General features: G+C 53.2%; 1 protein-coding gene across 5 annotated transcripts in view; it reads left to right on the forward strand.

The window, feature by feature from the left end:
- KCNQ1 (potassium voltage-gated channel subfamily Q member 1) overlaps nucleotides 1–18,997 on the forward strand; it is a 305,793-nt gene that overhangs the window by 121,804 nt on the left and 164,992 nt on the right. For all 5 annotated transcript variants that reach the window (XM_081062874.1, XM_081062870.1, XM_081062871.1 and 2 more), the window contains exon 11: nucleotides 13,626–13,746. In XM_081062874.1, coding sequence (XP_080919000.1) covers nucleotides 13,626–13,746 — 121 coding nt within the window. The remainder of the gene's footprint in view (nucleotides 1–13,625; nucleotides 13,747–18,997) is intronic.

The following is an 18,997-nucleotide window of genomic DNA, read 5'->3' on the forward strand; positions in this document are numbered from 1 at the left end:
CTTTTTGGTTCCTCATATCTTTCTTTACTGCCTTCGTGTTTTGGGGAGTGCATAATGATTCTCTTCTCAGTTCCTTTGTGTATGTATTTTAAGTATTTTCTTAGTGGTCACCATGAGAATTACATTTAGTATCCTAAATTTATAAAAATCTACTTTTAACTCATACCAGCCTGACTTCATTAGCAAACGAAAAGCTAGCTACTCTGCAGCTTCATCCCCTCATGCAATTGTCACAAATTGTGTCTTTATACGTTGTGTTGCCAGTATCATATATGTGTATGACTATTACTTGATGCAGGTCTTTTAAGACTATAGGAAATAAAGAGGAGCTATTAGATTAGTGCAAAAGTAATTGTGGTTTAAAAGGTTAAAAATAATTGCAAATTACCTTTGCACCAACCTAATGCAAACTAAAAATACGATCAGACTGGCTTTTATGTTTACCTCTGTAGTTGCCTTTCCTGGAATTCTTTTCTTTCTTTGTGTGGCTTTGAGTTACTCTCTAGGGTCCATTCATTTCAGTCTGAAGGACTCTCATTAGCACTTTTTGTGGGACCAGTCTGCTAGCAATGAACTCCTTCAGCTTTTGTTTATCTGGGACTGTCTTAATTTCTCCTTCATTGTTGAAAGATAAGTTTGCTAGACTAGGATTCTTGACTCAGTTTTTTTTTCTCTTTTAGCACTTTCGAAATTCTGTCACACTCCTTTCTGGTCTCTATGCTTTCTGATGAGAAATTGGATGCTAATCTTACTGAGTATCCCTGTACATGACGAGTCTGTTCTCTCATCCTTTCATGGTCCTGTTTGTCTTTCAATAATTTGCTTATGATGTCTTTCCTGGAGTTCAGTGAGCTTCTTGGAGGTATAGATTCATGTCTTTCATCAAATTTAGGAAATTGTCAGCTACTGTTTCTTCACATATTCTTCCTGCCCCTTTCTGTCTCACCTCTCCTTTTGGGGTTCCCAATGTGGATGTTGGTGGGCTTGATGGGAACCCATTAGTCCCTCAGGGTCTGTTCACTTTTCCTTCATCCTTTTTACTTTCTGCTCTTCTGACTGGATAATTTCAATTGAGCAGTCTTCAAGTTCACTGATTCTTCTGCCCATTTAAATACATTCATGAAACCCTCCAGTGAGTTTTTCAGTTCAGTTATTATACTTTCCAGTTCCAAAATTTTTGTCTAATTCCCTTTTCTAATTCCTCTCTTTATTGACTTTCTGTTTGTTCATACATTTGTTCTCCTGGTTTCCTTCAGTTCTTTGCCTATGATTTCCTTTAGGTCTTTGAGTATATTTAAGAAAGTTAATTTAAAGTCTTTGTCTAGTAAGTTCAATGTCTGTACTTCCTCATGGACAGTTTGTGTTCATTTCTTCTGTGAATGGGTCATACCTTATTTTCTTTACATGCTCCATAATTTTTTGTTGGAAAATAGTTTTGGATATTAAATGTAATAACTCTAAACCTCAGAAGCTTTCCTCCCCATCTCAGTATTTCTTTTTTCCTTGTTGTGAGCTGTAGCCTCTGAAGTCACTGTTCCTCTAGCTTGTGTTCAGCTGGTGTTTTGACAAGAGATTTCCTTGAGTACCAGGAGTCAGTAAAAAGGCAGAGAGGGAGGGAGGAAAACAGTAAAAGAACTTCCAATCTTTGCAGGTCAGCTCTGTGCTGGGGCAATCCTTCAAGATTTGACCATTCTGTTTACAAATCTGCCTTAGCCTTCACTTCCTGTTTGAGGTGGGCATAGAGGTCAGCCAGAGGTGATGTTCTCAGGACTTTTCTCAGCATGCATCCTGCCCTGGGCCTCTTTTGGCTTTCTCAGTTCTTCAGTATACATAAGTGCTTTTGAATGGCCTGATTTCCCAAAGAAACTCTTTCCTCAGCTTTTCCTCCCATGCTTTCAGTACTCTTTTATGCCTCCACTGGAATCTTTTCCCAGGTGGCTGTGATTTGTTTGACTCCCTTACAGTATTTTCAAGGAATGTCCACCATTTTACAGCCCGGGTGAGCTCCCTATTAGAGGAAACAATGGCAGTCACCTTGTGTCCATTCCTTCTGGCAGCCCCCAGACAATACAGAGCAGACAGTTCTTTGGAAATAAGATATGCCCTGCTCCCTCCACAACCAGGGGACAGGGTCCCACACTGGGAATATGGCTGCTATCAAGACTGCCACTGAGCCAGGGAAAGCAGTGTTACAACGGCAAGCACAATGCCAGAGATTGATTGCCATTATTAAGTTGCCTGTTTCTTGCTTTGCTGTTCACTGGTTGCTATAAACCTTTGGACTGCTTTCTAGAGTTCTGACCAAGTGGATTCTGAAAGGTTTTGCTTGGTTTTTTCAATGTTTCAGCAGAAGGAAAAGTCCTCTGAGGTATCCGCTCCTCCATTTTAACTGACGTCACTCCGTCCTCACATTTTCTGATCAAGTATCCTAAGCTCATCTCCTGACGGCATCCAGGGGCGTGCAGTGGTGGGCAGGCGGCTGTGGCACTGTTGGAACCTGGCTCACTTGTCCACTCACAGGGAGTTTGAAGGCCACAGTGTTCTGCTTGTCAGCGCTGGTGAAACTGTGAGTGGCGAGTTGTTTTATTTGTACTCCTTGTTGGTTGTATGCTTTCGGGGAGGGTAAGTGGGGAGACTTGGAACTGGAGGGACGGGGGACATGCCGCTACTCTCCAAAGCTGGCTGCAAGACTTTTAAAATTACACCCTTTCCGCGGGGCCTCAGTGTAGCCCACCAGCAGGTCTTGTCAGCTTCCTGGATGTTGCTCACTCCTCGCCTCCTTCCAGCTGCCTCCCTGGATAAGGCCATGGCCATTTCTCCGCCTGGGTGTTGCCCTTCCCTCTTCACTGGTCTGTTTCCGTCCTTGCCTCCTCCGCACCCCCTTTCTTCCCACAGCTGCACAAGACCAGGTCTTTAAATAGAGTGGACCTTGCTGCTTGTCTCCTTCAAATGCCCCCATGGCTTCCTGGCAGTCTTGGGCTAGTCTCCTGGGTACAGAGACCAACATGGAATCCTTGTGCAGGTCACTTATTGGGAAGTGTCATGGAAGCAGCTGGAAAGCCTCGCAGAGCACTCAGAGTTGTCCCACCAGCTGCTAAGGGAGCTAGGGTACTTATCTTGCACTGCTGAGGGCTGCCTCTCAGGGGAGTCACTGTCGTCCCTTCTGGCCTGCCCTGTGTGGCTCAGCAGACCCCCAGGGCAGATAGCGCTCAGGAAGGCATCTGGCCAGTGTGCAGTAAGCCTTCGGCGTGTATGGAACGTGAGTGCTGGGGGCGTGTGGGTGGGGCCCGTGGCCCCGACAACAGGGACAGTGTTCTTTACCTGTGTGTCTGGGGGCAGCCATGCAGCAGGGCCTCTGAGGAGCGTTGCTGAGCGGCCTGACCTTCCCAGTCTCTCCTACAGCCAGTTTCCATCAGCCATGTGCCCCTCTGCTGGGAGGAACACACCGCTTCCCAAGCAAGCATCATGTTCATTTCTCCATGTTTTCTCTGATTACTCAGCTCCTCACACTCAACCCACTAACAGTGTTGGGAGTGGGCCTATGGCCACCACACTGGACAGATGCCTCCAGGTCTTTTTTCATGAAGTGGTGTTTGTGCGAAGTGGTTGTGTGTGCGGTGGGGGGAGGGCGGTCAGAGCTGAGAGCCCCTCAGGGCCCCCTGCCCTCTCCTTGCCTCCCAGCACTCTGCAGCCAGCAGGGCCGGGCTGACTTGATTATTTTTGACATTGGTTGTTAACATAATTTTGACGTTAAGCCTCCCCCCAGCTCTGGGGTGGCTCTGACTGTGTCCAGGCTCCAGCCTGGGGAGCCGTGGGGAGCCTCTCAGCCCCGGATCTGGCCTGGCTGGGAGGCAGCCTGGGAAGGGACCTGTGTTTCTCCAGCCCGCGCCCTCGGGGCCGGGGGGTGGGGCCCAAGCAGATGTCTGGGTTTAGTAGCCAGGGCCTGGAGCCGGATGCTGAGAACCAGGCCTGCAACTCATTTCCCCATTAAACATTCTGAGAACATCTGCACCGGCGTCCAAGGCTTTCCCCTCACTAATTGCTTTGATTATTGTGTGAAGTTCAGAACTGGCACGTTTCCGCGGTGTTGTGATGAAGGTGAAAAGATCGCTCTTAATTAGATTAAAAACATTTTTTTCTTCCTCTGTAATTTCGCCTTGAAAATCAAGGCCACTTTTTTGTTGTCTTCATCCAAAGACCTCCAGAAACTTTCCTCCCCACCTCTCCAGAGGTTTCTTGGGAATGTCCTGTGAGCTCAGCTCTTGGAGAAGACAGCGCTTAACCCAGATTCCGTTGTATATTAACGTTTCCTGGGGCTGCTCTGGCTGCCGGGAACCATCCCCTGCAACTGGGTCTTGGGAGACCTGGGCAGTGACTTCCTGGAGCACAGAGACCCCGAGGGTCGCCGACGCGTGTGGGTGGCTGTTACTCTTTCCATTTCCTGTGTTCATTCAGAGCTGACTCTGTCCTGGCTGTTATTCCTTGTCCCCCCAGCGCCCCCGCTATTTGAACCCCACCCGTGGGCCCACAGAACCACTCCCGTTCCCTCTGACTCGTGTGTGAAAGCCTGCGAATCCTGTTGGGACAGGCAGCGCTGGGGTGAGGGTCCTCGATGTCCTGATCTCCAAGGGTGTGGACAGCCCTGTATGCTCTCTAGCGTTGGTCAGGATTCCAAGGTCACCTCTGTCACATCTGTTGTGCATGTCTTGGACTGGACCTGAGGACCAGGATGTCCCACAGTTTGATGTGGAGACAGGGCAGCATCACAGCACAAAGCCAGCCATCAGCTTCGGGGGCCCCTTTCTGAGAGCTCCCCGGGCCATAGCAGTGGTGTGCCTTTCCCGACAGCTTCGGCCCCTCTGCCCTGAGCCCCTCCAAGCACAGCCAGGGAGGTATAAGTTTAGCTCTTTGTACCCTCGACTCCCCAGACCCATCCCCTCAGACTCATGCCTCAACCCCAAGTTTGTCACACACATTCCTGAGGACTCTCTTGGTAACAAATGATGGGACCCAACTCAAACTAGCTGAAGCACAAAAGGGATATTTTTTTGGCTCACACATCTGGACCCAGCTGTTCTAAATGCAGCTGGACATGGGGCTGGGATGATCTCCCTTGTTTGCTCCCCCCACACCCGCCTTGTTCCCTCTCCTGCTCCCCTCTTTTGTCTCCCTCTTCCCACTGGCTACTAGGATGGCTGTGTCCTCAGGAAGCCACTTTCCAGTGGGGGCAAGATGGCTGTTAGCTCTACATTTCTGCCCGAGTCCCAGCCAGGGTACGAGCAGTCCTCAGACCTGCCTCTGAGCCTCTGAAGGCCAAGGCCTTGGTCACCAGCCCTCTCGGGGAACAGTCCATGGGTGCCTGGAACCTGCAGCCTGGGAGTGGGGAAGGAGCAGCCCCCAAAGGAAGATTCGAGAAGTAGTTCCCAGAAGCCAGGCCTGGCTGCTGGACAGGCAAAAACAACAGGTGTTCACTCAAGCAAGGTATTTTCCTAAGCGGAACTGGGTGCCAGCTGCAAATACACATTCTCACTCCACTCCTCGCCCCGTTCCTGGCAGCTGTTGTGGGAATGGCTTTTACACTTTCTGTCCATGTCCCTTACTTCTCGCCTCTGAGTGGAGACACAGGTGGCGGCGTGGCCGTGCTGGCTCAGGGTCTGTGAGCGGGCATAGACCCGGGACCGCGGCTCAGCAATGTCACGCAGGGCCTGGCTGCAGCTGTCCGGATGCCCTGGGGAGGGGGTCCCGTTCACGGTGCAGGATCTGCAGGCTTTAGTGAATCTACCAAGAGGGGTGGACTTCCTGGAGGGCCGGGCAGGGGCTTTGACTCGGGAAGGACGGGGCCAGCTTCTGCTTCTCCCCATGTGGCGGGCTGTCCTGCAGGGACAGGGGTAGGTGGGAGGTGAGACCCCGGGGCAAGAAACCGGCAGACCTAAAGGCCAGGCACAAGTAAGCCCTGCACCCTCCCAGGGGTGGCCATCTCAGAGCCCTGGAAAGCTGTGGAGGGTACCTGGCAGCCGAGGCAGCATTTTCACCAGTCATGACAGGGATCGCCAGGTGAAGTTACCAGAAAGAGCCCCAACCCTGGTGAGATTCGTGAGGACAGAGGGCAACAGGGCGGGGCTGGGGCCTTGCACCAAGCTCAGCATGCTGCTGGACGCCTGGCCTGGTCATTGTGGCCCAGGGAGCCATTTTCAGCCTTTCCAAACATCTTTGCTCATCTAGAAATGGATATCAAAGGCCACCCGGCAGGGCTCCTGTGGCACAAATGAGGTCACGTCCGGGAGCCAAGGGTGTCCCAGTCCTGGGGATAAACTGACCTTGCAGGGAAAGGAATGGACCAGAGTGGGGAGTGGAATGGACCAGAGTGGGCAGGGGCTGGATGGGGCGCTGGAGGATGGGTAGGCCAGGGGCATCTGGGACAGGACAGGGATCTGTGCCACCATGTAGGCAGCTCTGGGCCAGGTGGAAGGATGAAGAAGGCTCTGACATCCTCTGCTAATTCCAGCTCAAGCTGTGCAGGGCGGCAAATAGGGGGACTTCCACAAATACTGTTTTGTGACCCGGAAAAGAATCACGCGAGACAGAAAACACGGACACAATAAAGAAGGACACGCACATCACCCACAGTCTCTTCACCCAGAGATAAACACGGTTACCATTTTGGTCTATTTCCTTCTAGTCTTTTTTTTTTTTTTTTTTTTTTAAAGAAAATGAAAATGACTCTGAGAACAGGCTGCTGCCTGGAAAAGCAGACGCTGTGCTGTTTGGTCCCTGCTCTCTGGAGAGTGGGTGAGACTTGGCAGCCGGCGTCACCAGCTGTGGTCGTCGCCACGCCAGAGGCTGCATTCGCCATCCCAGACCTCCCATTTTCCTAGAAAACAAAATTGTTTTGTTCTGCCCTGAAAATTTAGGCCCAGATTCTGGCCTTGACAAGAGAAAGACAGCCAGCAAATTAAAGCATCGAAAACTGGGACTGTCTCATGAAAGTGTGACCTCACTGTCGCCAGGACGCAGTATTCTCTGCTTCCGGAGCTCTGGCACTTTGGATGGTCCCCCTGCCATGGCTCTGGTGCCCTCCTCGGGGCCTGGTGTCGAAATGAGCTGCCCAGTGGAGTCTGCCACGGGCCCGGTCTGCTCTGCAGATTCCAGACCACGGCCGTCTTTTCACATCCTGTGAACCACCAACCTTAGGCTCGTTAGGGGCGGGGGTGACAAGCTGGGTCTCTCGGGACACAGCAGTTGCCCCCAAGCCCTTGCCTGAAGGGGGCAACCCGCCACTGTGTCTCCTAAGGACCTGACTCCCCACCTGGGCTCTCCTGGTACCTTGCAGGATTGAACGGGGCTGCGGCCCTGGTGACTAAGGTGGTGGCGAAAGCAGGCCCCATGGCAGGGTGGCACCTTTCCTGTTGACTTGAGAAAACGACCCTATGGTAACCCTCTCTGCCCCTCACTGTGGCCCCATGTGCTGTTCCCAGGATGAAACCCAGCAGCACACATTCTTCTTTGGCAGGTGCAGGCCCCACCCACACCGGGGAGCCGTGCTGTGCTCACAGTTTAATTTCCTAAAGAACCAGGCTGGGTCTCTGTCACGTCAGGTGGCTCACCCTTGGCCCGCGGGCTCTGGAGATGGCACTTGTCAGGTCGAGGGTTTGGAAGGCAGCCCCACTTTCCAGCCACCCCTCTGCCGTTCCTTCCTTCTGTATACAAGTGATGCAGACATAAAAATATGTATTTGTGTTCTTTTCCCTCCCCCATCCTTTTTTTTTTGAAAGAACATTTGAATCCTGGATGAGATTTTAGCTCTGTCACTTGACAACTGTATAATATAATCCAGGGTACTTGAATCTCAGCCCTGAATCTCTCAAATTGTGGGGGGGGGGCGGGAATGCTCCCACCAGGTCCCAGACCTGTGAGCCTCTGAATGTGCACACGTTCTTCAAGGCTTACCGGTCACTTTCCTGCGCTCCCTTGACGATGTCACGGGCAGCGAGCCCTCGTTCGGAGCCCTTCTCCCGGGTGTGACTAAGTCATGTCTGTGCGGTTTCCTGCTGGAAGACTGCCCCTCGCCCCCACGGGCTGTGAGCTCCGAGAGTTTATTTACATCTCTGATTGCTGGTCAGGCACAACACCTTCCCACATGTCTACCCGCCACTGGGGTTCCTCCTGTGATATGCGTGTCTGTATGCTCCCCAGCTTTCACTGAGCGGTGTAGACTTTTCTTGTTGCTCTGGATGAGTTCTTTACATTTTGTGGATACTAGCTTTGTGTGGTTGTCTGCTTCAGGGCGCCGGTGGGGACTCAGTCTCCTCTTTAATGTAGTCAAGTTCATCAGTCTGTCCTTTATGGTTACTGCTCTGTACGTTGTAGAAAACCCTTCAGACCCTGAGGTCATGAAGACATTCTAGATTCAGCCGGGAAGGCATTCGAATTTGGGTTTTCTTCTTTAGTCTTCAGTCGCCTGCGGTGTGTGGTGTGAGGGAAGGCTCCGTTCTAGCATTTCCCCATGTGGACAGCCAGCTGTCCCCCAACGCCGTGTCCACCGTGCACAGGCCACCTCATACACAGCCAGCGTCCACATTTGGGCTCTCTCTGGACACTCAGCCCTGTCCCCCTGGCCTCCTGTGTGTGTCAGCACCGTGCCATCTCCATGACCACAGCTTCCTAAGCAGATGCCCAGAAGCGCAAGTCTGCTGCCCTGTAATTCAGCCATGTTGCTGACTAGGGTCCCTTTGCACTTCTGGGTCAACTTCAGGCTTGCCAAGGTTCTAACACACAACCCTTGGGATTTGTACTAAGATTTGGGGAGAATCTGTTCACTGTTGAGTTTTCTAGTCAATCAAATACAGGTGTATTTCTCCATTTATTTATGTCTTCTTGAATGTCTCTTGTGAAGGTTTTATCATGTCTCCTTAGAGTTTTTGGATATCCTTCATTAGATACTAGATTTGTTTTGTGTCATTGTACACAGGTTGTTTTTTTTCCTCACTCTTTCCTTTGAAATAATTTTTTATTTACAGAAGAGGCAAAAATAGTAGAGTCCCCATATACCTTTCACCGGCTTCCCCTAATGTCAGCCTCTTATGCAACCATGGTACGATGACCAAAACTAAGAAATGAATATTGCAATAACACAGTTAGTTAAGGTGCAGTTTAGTTCATTTATCTGGATTTTCCCAGTTTAACTACTAATGTCCTTTTCCTGCTCCATGACCCATCATTACATTCAGAAGGCAGGTCTCCTTAGTCTCCTCTGCTCTGTGACAGCTTCTAGGGCCTGCCTTGTTTTTCCTGACCTTGACCCTTTTGAGGAATACTAGTCAGATGTCAGTGTTTCTCGATGTGGGTCTGTCTGATATCTTCTCAGGGTTAGCCTGGCATTGTGGGTTTGTGGAAAGAACGCCATAGAAGTGAGGTGCTTTTCTCGGGGCAGCACGTCCGGGTACATGACGTCAGCACGGCTTGTCGATGATATTAACCTTGACTCACTTGATTAAAGTGCTGTCAGCCGGGCTCCTCCACCGTCAAGTTACTGTTTTTACTTCCCCACAGTCTAATCATGAGACCCAAGTCCCCGAGTCCAGCTCATACTTGGGGGGCGATGGGCTGACCTCCTGCAGGAGAGCGTATGGAAGATTTGGTGGACATGCGTCAAAACCACCACAGCAATGCATGAATATCTGAGAGACGCTTTGATGTTGCTCCAAATGTCACCTACTAATTTCAGTGCTCATCTGTGGGTCCTGCCTGCAGCAGATGTCACCGCGGTGTTCTAATGGTGCTTTTTCTATTTTCCTCATTCTTTCTACATTTATCATTTAGAATTCTTCTGTAAGGAAGATTTGACCCTCTCCTCCAATTATTTATTTAATGTAGCTCGTATGAATTCCGGGATGTTTATTTTTTGAGCTGGAGTCCAATACTATTCTTACATTGTGGCTCAGATTGTTCTAGCTTTGGCCAGTGGATTGGGAGTTTTTTGGTGTTCGTTCCTGGGTCCATTTGTCACAGCGCCATTCTTTTCACGTATTTATTTTTGAGCATTCCCTTCCTTTCTAGCACTAGACATCTTGTATTGCCCCTGCTCTAGTCCTAGAGTCACCATGCAGCCAGAGCCCTGGTTCCCATAGCTGGAGCTTGAATGGTCTTTAGACACCAGGGTCTGTGCTCATGGCTCCAGGGTTGTCACTGCTCCTGGGGCCACTCAGAAGACAGAGCCAGGAGATCTGTCTTCACACACAACCTCAGTTTGCACACAACTTTATCTACTTCTGTGTCTCTACTAAGCTAAACGAGTTAATTCTGATATTTCTGACCACAGGGTTCATTCACACACCCCTACATTCCATTTACTTTTTACTTTTTTCTCTGACAGTGAGAAACCCGGCTCCTATTATCTATAATTTATTTACTTGTTTCACCCAAGTCTACACGGAGCACCCCTATGAAAAACAAATTTACCCATCAGAATTCTGTGTTTATGAGGTTTTCATTTGTACTTGAGCCGTATTGTATCCAGCCAAGATTGTTTCCCAAGGCTTTGTCAGCCATTCGTCTTCCCCTTTCTTTTGATGCTATGTTGTACATTCATAACACAGAATTCGCTGGTCACCATTTGCTCCGAGGATCCTCCAGCCGGCTGGCTGATTTCCTTTTAGTTTGCATACAGTAAAAGTCACTCTTGGAGGTGTAGTTCTGTGGGTTTTGACAAACGCCTCGAGTCATGTACCCACCCCCACAGCATCACAGAGAAGTTCCGTAGCCCTGAAAATTCCCTCGTGCAACCCTTTTGAAGTCAAGTCCTCCCCCTCCCCTAAACACTAGCAGCCATTGATCTGTTTTATGTCCCTGTAGTTTTGCCTTTTCCAGGATGTCACATGAATGGGATCATATAACATGTAGCCTTCTGCATCTGGCTTCCCTCACTGCTTAGCAAAATGCATGTGAGATCCCCCCATGTTGCCACGTGAACAGTTAGTTCATTTCTTTTGATTACTGGGCGGTATCCCACTGTCTGGATGGGCCAGTTTGTTTGTCCATCACCTACCGAAAGACATCTTGGTTGTTTCCAGGTTTTGGTGATTGTGAGTAAAAGTGCTATACACACTTCTGCACTGGTTTGCGTGAGCATACATTTTCAACACACTTAGGTAAATATCTGAGAGGGACCACTGGTCACATGGCAAGTGTCTATTTAACTTCACAAGGAACCGCCCGGCCCCTTTCCAACATGGCGGCCCCAGTCTGCATCCCCACAGCAGCACCTGAGCGTTCCAGTTGCTCCTCACCCTCGTGAACACTTGGCATTATTACCTGGAAGCAGGTGTTCTCTTGTATTTTGTTTCTCTCTTTTAATGTAAGGTGAGGAGTAAGGCTCTAACTTCTCTCCCCAAATATCCAAAATTGACACCACTGAGAAATTTTAGCCATTCTAAGAAGGGTGTGGTGGCAACTCGTTGTGGATTTAATTTTCATTTCCCTAGTAACTACTGAGGTTGGCCGAATGAAGCCCCTCCTCACGTGCTTATCTGTAATCCATTTTTATAACTACATTGTTCACTTTCTCGTCAAGTTGCGAAAGTTCTTTCTATATTCTGGATACAAGTTGTTGACCAGATAGGTGACATACAAACATTTTCTCCAAGTCTGTGGCTTGTCTCTTCATTCCCTTAACAGTGTCCTTCGCAGAGAATATGCTTTTAATTTTGATAAAGTCCAATTTTCCAATTTGTTTTCCCTTGCAGATTGAGCTTACAGTGTTGTAGTTCAAAACTCACCGCCAAAGCCATTGTCCAAAGATTTTCTCCTATGTTTCCTTCAAGAAATTTTATAGTTTATGTTTTACTTTAGTTTTTCTTTTTCCTAAGATTGTATATAATACCTTTTACGTTTTCGTTTTCTGATTGTTGTTCTCCCACAATGTTAGGTATAAATGCTAAATGTATTAAAATTTGCACACACACACACACACACACATTTATATTAAAATAGATTTAGGAGATAGCTAATTACTTTGGGGTGGGAAAACCTTCCTTTTTGAAAAGCAAAAGATAGGTATAGCACTTTAAAAACATCAAACGTTTTCTATGATTAAAAACAACCACAGTTAAGGTTAGAACACCAAAGGCAGGGTGGCCAGTTAGCTCAGTTGGTTAGAGTGCGGTGCTCTTAACAAGGTTGGCGGTTCGATCCCCACATGGGCCAGTGTGAGCTGCGCCCTCCACAACTAGATTGAAACAACTACTTGACTTGGAGCTGATGGGACCTGGGAAAACACACTTAAATAAATAAAAGTTTAGAAAAAGAAAAACCACCAAAGGTAGACTGGGGAAGATGTTTGTGCCTCATACCACCAAGGGTTAATAATTCTGATATATATAAAAAAAATGCCTATATATTGATGAGCAAAACTGAGAAAAGGATATGAACAGTCAATTTTGCAAGAGGAAATCCAAACAGCCTCCGACCCACAAAAGGCATTTGGTATAGAAGGAAAAATAGCCCCCCGTCTTCATCCGCGCTTGGCGGGTGCTGCGGAGGCTGCCAGCAGACGGCAGTCTGAGTTGCTACAACTTCTTGGGAAAACAACCCAGCAACATACATGGAGATAACCAGGGCAGCACCCTGTCCGCTGGCCCAGCACGTCCGGTTTTCATAAGGATGCGGGGGGCATCCCTGTCTTAAGCAGGTGGTGTAAAGTGAACAGAGCCTGAATGCCCATGAGACGTGGAGTGGCTGCGGTAACTAGCAGACTGAAAGTGCAGATTCTTATCATGTAGGGCCGTGTCTACACACCTGTAGAAAAAATGAGGTGCACAGAGTGACGGGCACACAGCTGTCTCGTGTGTACAAAAGCGAGTGTCACCTGATGTCGGCTGCTATGCTGAGCAGAGAAGAATGAGCTGGAACCTGTGGGTGGTGAACACTGCTGACCTTGCGGGAGGAGGGCCTTCACGAATCTTTGTTTACTTTTCACGAGTATTTAATTCTTTTACAATAATAACTTCAGATGAAGAACAAAATACATCCAGGTTGAAAATCAGGACTGATACGTATTCTCATCGGCCCTGAGTGCCTGTGTCGCCAAGGTCACTGAGGGTGGGCCCAGGAATTTGAATGCGACTGCAGCTTGTGGGGGTCTTCCTGGTCAGCCTTGGGGTGTGGGTGGTGATGTGACATGGTGGCCACGAGCTCAGAGGCTGCCGCACCCTTCTGGCCTTTCGACTCCACGGGCAGGAGTCCGACCACCTGGGTATTCAGTGATGCGTCAGAAGCCCCCCATTTGCATGACAGGGACAACCCAGTGGTGGGGGTCAGTGTCTCCTCCCAGATTTGTGCCTGTCGATGTTTTATTCTTGACCTGAACGTGAGGTGTGAACCTGGGGAGAGGCCCAGACACCTCAGTCAGTTGGGGCCCAGTCCTCTGAGGAGGTATCCCTGGCCCTGCTCCTGGGCCCCTGAGGCCTCAGGCACTTGGGGGCCCCACTGCTGGCCCAGTGGTGATCTTGTCTGTGGGAGGGCCCGGGTGTGAAGGTCCGTCCGATGGCCGGGTGACAGGCTACCGCCCTGAGCGCCCTTTGCCATCAGGCCTGCCAAGGCCTAACGTGCCCCCCCACTTGCCCCCGCAGTGAAGAAGAGTCCCACGCTGCTGGAAGTGAGCACGGCCCATTTCCTGAGAACCAACAGCTTTGCCGAGGATCTGGACCTGGAGGGGGAGACGCTGCTGGCCCCCATCACCCACGTGTCGCAGTGAGTGCCCGCTCGCCCGCACGCTCGGTCCTCTCCCAGGCCACCACTCGCCGTCTGCCCTCAGCCACCTGAGGCCACAGGCTGCTGGGGGCGGGCCCCAGTGCCCAGGCACCAGGCAGGAGGAGCGCAGGGGCATTTCCTGCCGAGTCGGAGAATACGATCCTCTTGTTTTCACGTATGGAAAACCAGACTGATCCTTTTCCACTTGTTTTCGTGCTTTGAGCGTCTGAGAAGATTGTTTTACTCTCCGTTAGTCCCCTCCTCCACTCCCCCAAAAAGAGATGACTTTGTTTTTGCACATTTCCCCATGGAACCCTGGCCAAAGCCACGGGGCAGATGCCGAGTGCCGCCTGCCAGTTGCCGGGGCTGTCCTCGGGCTCCTTCAGGTGGAGGAAATGGCTGATTTTCCATGCCTTCCCTACCCGCAGGCACAGCTGGCCTGGGACACATGCCTGTTCTCCCCGTCGTCACGGCACCACCAGGCCGATCCCCAGGCCCCGCGTGGTGTGGTTCCCCTGCGACGTGTGACTCAGTGCTCCCAGCCAGGGCACACAGCGGTGACAGCCTGTGGTGGGGTCAGCGGGGCACTCCGGCCCACCGTGGCCACCACCCACTGGGGATGCCCCTGGAGAAGCCTTGTGTGTCGGATGTGTGAGCGGTATATTCAGCCCTTCCCAGGCACTTGTTGGCACTACCTCCTGTCTGCAGACAGTTCAGTGTGCTGGTTCTCTGCTCTCCAGGGGTCCGAGTTTGTCCCGACGCGTGCCCGACAGGGAGGGAGGCCTGAGGCCTGCTGCCTTTGCTGCTGGCCCCGAGCTGCCTGTGCTGTGCAGGTGACTGAGGAGGAGGCTAGGACCCGATGTGCAGGGCTTCCTGGCTGCCCATGTAACCAGAGGACTGGCAGAGGTGGCAGCCAGAATGGGAGAAGGATATGGCTGTCTCACCATGGTACTATGATTACACAGGACCCGCCGGCCATCTTTCCAGGCCCACCAGGCTCACAGGGAGGTTGGCAGGGAGCAGAGAAAGTGTTCACAGGCTCAGTGGGTACCGGCCAGGTCACCAGGAAGCACAGTGACTCATCCTCATGGACCCAGCACTGGTGGAGGGAGGTTTCTGGGCCATCCCTGGAGATGGGGCTCTAACCTCTGGGCCCATCCTGGAGATGACCTGGAAAATGGACCAGCTTGATAAATGGGTAAGAACAGAAATGCAGGCAGCAGTGTGAGCCAGGCGGGCTGGGTAGGCACTGGCCGGTGCCCGAAAGCAAACACCAGCTTCAGAGGCCTATGCAGAGTCTGGGGCACAGGAGACCCCGAAGTGGCAGAAGTTAGTTTTGTGCCTAGAGCATGCGACACAGGTGGCTCAGAGTTCCGGCAGCCAAGAGCCTGCTGGGAACCACGACCCTCAAGCAGGCAGACACCACCCAGGCCTTACTGTGTACTCAACCCGCCTCTCCTTGTCCTGTTGGAGTCATTCTGCTTCTTGCCCTCAGCCGCATCCTGGCCCCCGGGCTACACACAGGAGTTGCACTGCAGGAGGACAGGGCTGTCACCCAGCATCCATTCAGCTGGGCAGTCAGGCCTCGCCAGCTCCCTGGGCTGCAAGGCCCCTGTGGGGAGGGTGCTGACAGGCTGGGGACCGAGGTGGCCCACCGTCGCCCCTTGAGGCATCAGCGCAGGTCTGTTCTGGCATGAGCACACACCAAGCCTCCTGGGGCAGAGGCAGCCCGCCCAGGGAGCCCCAGAAGGCAGCCCAAGCCCGGATAGCTGCGATGTCCGGGGCGCGGGGCTGCTTCTTGTCCTCCCTCCTCCGAGACAGAGGACACTGGGCACTCTGCTTGTGGTGGGCATGGTGCGTCACCATGAGGGCCCACTGCGGGCCTTCTCAGGCTGGCAGTCGTACGGTGGGGCCGTTTGGCGGTACGAGGGGGTGTCTCGTGTCACGTCCAGCCCTGGGTAGGCACAGGCAGGGCCGAGATCCCCGTCGTCACCCAGCGGGGTCACTGCCCTGGAACCTGCGAGGGGCTTCCACGTGCAGTGGCGAGATGTGAGCCGGCTGAGTAGGCAGGGTGGAGGCCAGGGGCGGTGCTTGGGGACTGCTCTGTGGGGGCGGCTACCACTGTGGAGGGGCCCCTCGTCCTTAGCAGTTGGGGTACTGACCTCGATGGCGCACTGGTGGGGGTGGCGGTGCAGGCATAGCAAAAGAGGTGTTGGAGCCTCAGAACCGAGGCGCCCCCAGGGCTGCAGGCCAGGCAGAGGCCCTGCGCCCCCACGGCAGGAGGGAGCGGTGATGGGAGTGGGCGCCCTGTTCACTCAGGGCTGCGACGGCCTGCAGGCAGAGAGCACAGCCCGCCTGCACAGATACCCTTGCGCGTGGCTCCAACCGCCCGGGAGGGCACATAGCTAGTCCCGTACGCACCCCGCACGGGGCAAAGAGGCTCAGTCGCCCGATGTGTGTGCGAGGACTGGGGATGTGCACGGGGGTCTCACAGGGGGCAGAGTGGGTGGGAGGCAGTTACTGAAAAACAGATCCATTTTTCTTCAGCATTTTACTGATGTTAAATGTATTACCACGTTGGGCCAGTTCCAGAATCCAAATTAAAAGCATAAATAAAGACACATTTTGTTTCCATCTCAAGCTCTCCCCGCCCGAAGGGCCCCAGGGAGGTGAGGTCACTGCAGCCTTGATTACGGGAAGGTCCCTGGGGCTGGGAGAAGCTCCTCTTCCCGGGGCCTGTTGGCCATCGGTGGAGTGAGGCGTGGGGGCCCGGGGTTCAGGGAACAAGCCTGCTGCAAACTAGGGAGTTGCAGGCGAGCAGGAGCTGGGTGGGTCAGTGGGCTGGGGACGAGGCGCTTTAGCCATCGCAGTCCCATCCGCACACCCCAGCACCCCTGTGCAGCCCGGGGGCATGCACACACCTTTCAAGCAGACAGGCTTCAGGATCCAGCAGGCCCAAAGGGAGCCCAAGTGCCCTCAGCTCCCGTTCCGACGCCCCCCCATTCAAAGCCTTGCTGTGGGAATGCCAAGGGGCAGCGTGAGGTAGAGGCGGGGCATCTGGAGCACAGTGGGGAGACTGAAGAAACTCCCAGCTCCGGCTCCATGAGGAGGGGAGCCCTGCACCCCAAAGGCAGCGCGCAAATTACCCAAGCCCTCCCCCCACTGTCTTCTGCCCACCAAGGCTCACAGGCAGGACTGTGGGAGGGGACGGCCACCTCTGTGTGTGTCCCTCTGCCTTGTACATGGTGTCCCATCCAGAACAGCTTTGGCCACTCATGTGCAGCTGTCAGGTTCCTACTCATTCTTCCGACGTCTGCTCAACCATCCTGGCCTCACAGAGGCCCAGGGGTCTGTGGGCCACGCGGCCACATCCTCCTCCAGCCCTCCAGGCTCTCTACACCAGCCCCCTGGGCTGTCACCATAAGGCCTGGGACCTTTCTGGGGAGTCTGTTTTCCGGCCCACCCGTAGGCTCCTGGGAGCAGGGTGTGTGTGGCCCCTCTCAGCCTCTCCCTGCCCAGCACCCCTGAAGCTCAGGCCAAAAGGGGCCCCAGAACTGCTGCCCCCGCCCAAAGCAGACAGCAGCCCCCAGCCCGGCTGGGCCAGCTCCTTCCAGGGAGGAGACGCAGGCAGGATTTCAGGCGCCTCAGTGCTGGCACGCACAGCCAGGGGCAGCTGGGTCAGACCTGGCCTGGGCCTGAGGCTCTGTGACTCTGAGGTCGGACATAGTGTGCGAGTATGACTTGGGTGCCCTTCTCCCAGCAGCCTTCGGAGACGGCAGCCATTGCAGGAAATCCTTCCCCCCAGCTGGCCTGGAATCCACGTCGGCTCCATGGTGGATACCCAGGACAGAGTGCGGGAGGCCAGGCCCGCTGTGAGCACAGCGGCCTGTGGTTTCCCTGGAGGTCCCTCAGGAAGACTTGGTCCCCAGCCCCCTCCGTCACCACAGTCGTGGAGTCTTGGATGGGGGAGAGCCGGGCACCCTGCACACCACGATGGGCGCTGGGAGGGGAGGAAGGCTGAGGGACGGCAGGGCGAGGCTGGGCCTGCGGGGCCCCACAGGTGACCGTGAGCACGTCTCCGGCGAGCATGTGTTTGCGGGCCTCCTGCAACATGACAGCCTACAGATCCTTGAGCAAAACCAGCCCTGTGTGTGTTAATTAGAATTTCCATGTCTTCAACTTTCTCCTGGACCCTGCAGAATCTCACGCCAAAACGTTCAAGTTTCCCTTTTCCAGCGAGGCCGCTGTGGCCTGGCTCTCATCCACATCACTACTAATGTCTCCTGAATTCTGCGTCTGTCAGCGAGGCCAGGGCCAGCCCCATCCGTGCCTTTTGGAAATGGGAGCGAACGTCACAAGGCTCGGCCCTGCTGACCAGGGCTAGGACTTTTGATGGGACCAGCTTGCCTGGGACATTTCAGAGACACTCAGGTCCGCCGTGGCCCACTCCCACAGACTGGGGGGGGGGGGGGTGGCACTGCACCTCTGCAAGCTCCTTGCTTTGTTTCCTGCCCTGCAAACCTTAGTGGGAAAGGATGGAGTGGCAGTTCTGGGGCCAGTGTCCAGGGGGCTGTGGAGGGGGCGTGCCAGGAACAGATGAGACCCGTTTGTCTTTCCAGACCGGTGTCCTGTCTTCTCCAAAGCTCCAGACCACCTCTGTCTGCACGGGTGCCAAGGCAGCCCCTCAGGAGGGCTCTGCAAAGCTGCATGAGTCACAGGCTCCCCATCAGAGCCTCACAGCCCCAGCCAGGCTCAAACCGGTCTCTGAAATGCACGGGGGGATTAAATGTTCTCCTAATTAAATGAAAAGCGAGGCGGAGTGGCTTGGTGGGCAAGAGCCGGCACTGGGGCTGGGATGCCCTCACGCTGGCTCCCCGCCGGCATGGGCCCAGCTGCAGGCGGCCCAGAGGCCCCACAACCTCGGCTCAGCAGCGCGGGGGATGCAGCCAGCAGCCTGGGGCCGCTGTCTCGGCAGAAGCCCAGAGGGAAGCAGGAGGTGCGTCACCGCCGCGGCCATCGGCCATTGCAGCGACCCGACCTGGCGCCCTGGGCTGCGCTCAACCCTCTCCATGGCACAAGCAGGTCCGCGGGACACAGTGCCCGAGGGTGTGGCAGTGGAGCACATCGTCCCCTCGAGGTGGCTGAAGGACAAAGTGACTTCACAAATTGCACTGTGTTGCTGTGGAGATATTTCTGGCGGTTGCGGGGAGGAGGTCCCAGAGCCCCCACATATGCTTGGCCTAAACCCTGG

The sequence above is a fragment of the Rhinolophus hipposideros genome (genome assembly GCF_964194185.1).
Source record: "Rhinolophus hipposideros genome assembly, chromosome: 10".
NCBI classification, from domain to species: Eukaryota; Metazoa; Chordata; class Mammalia; order Chiroptera; family Rhinolophidae; genus Rhinolophus; species Rhinolophus hipposideros.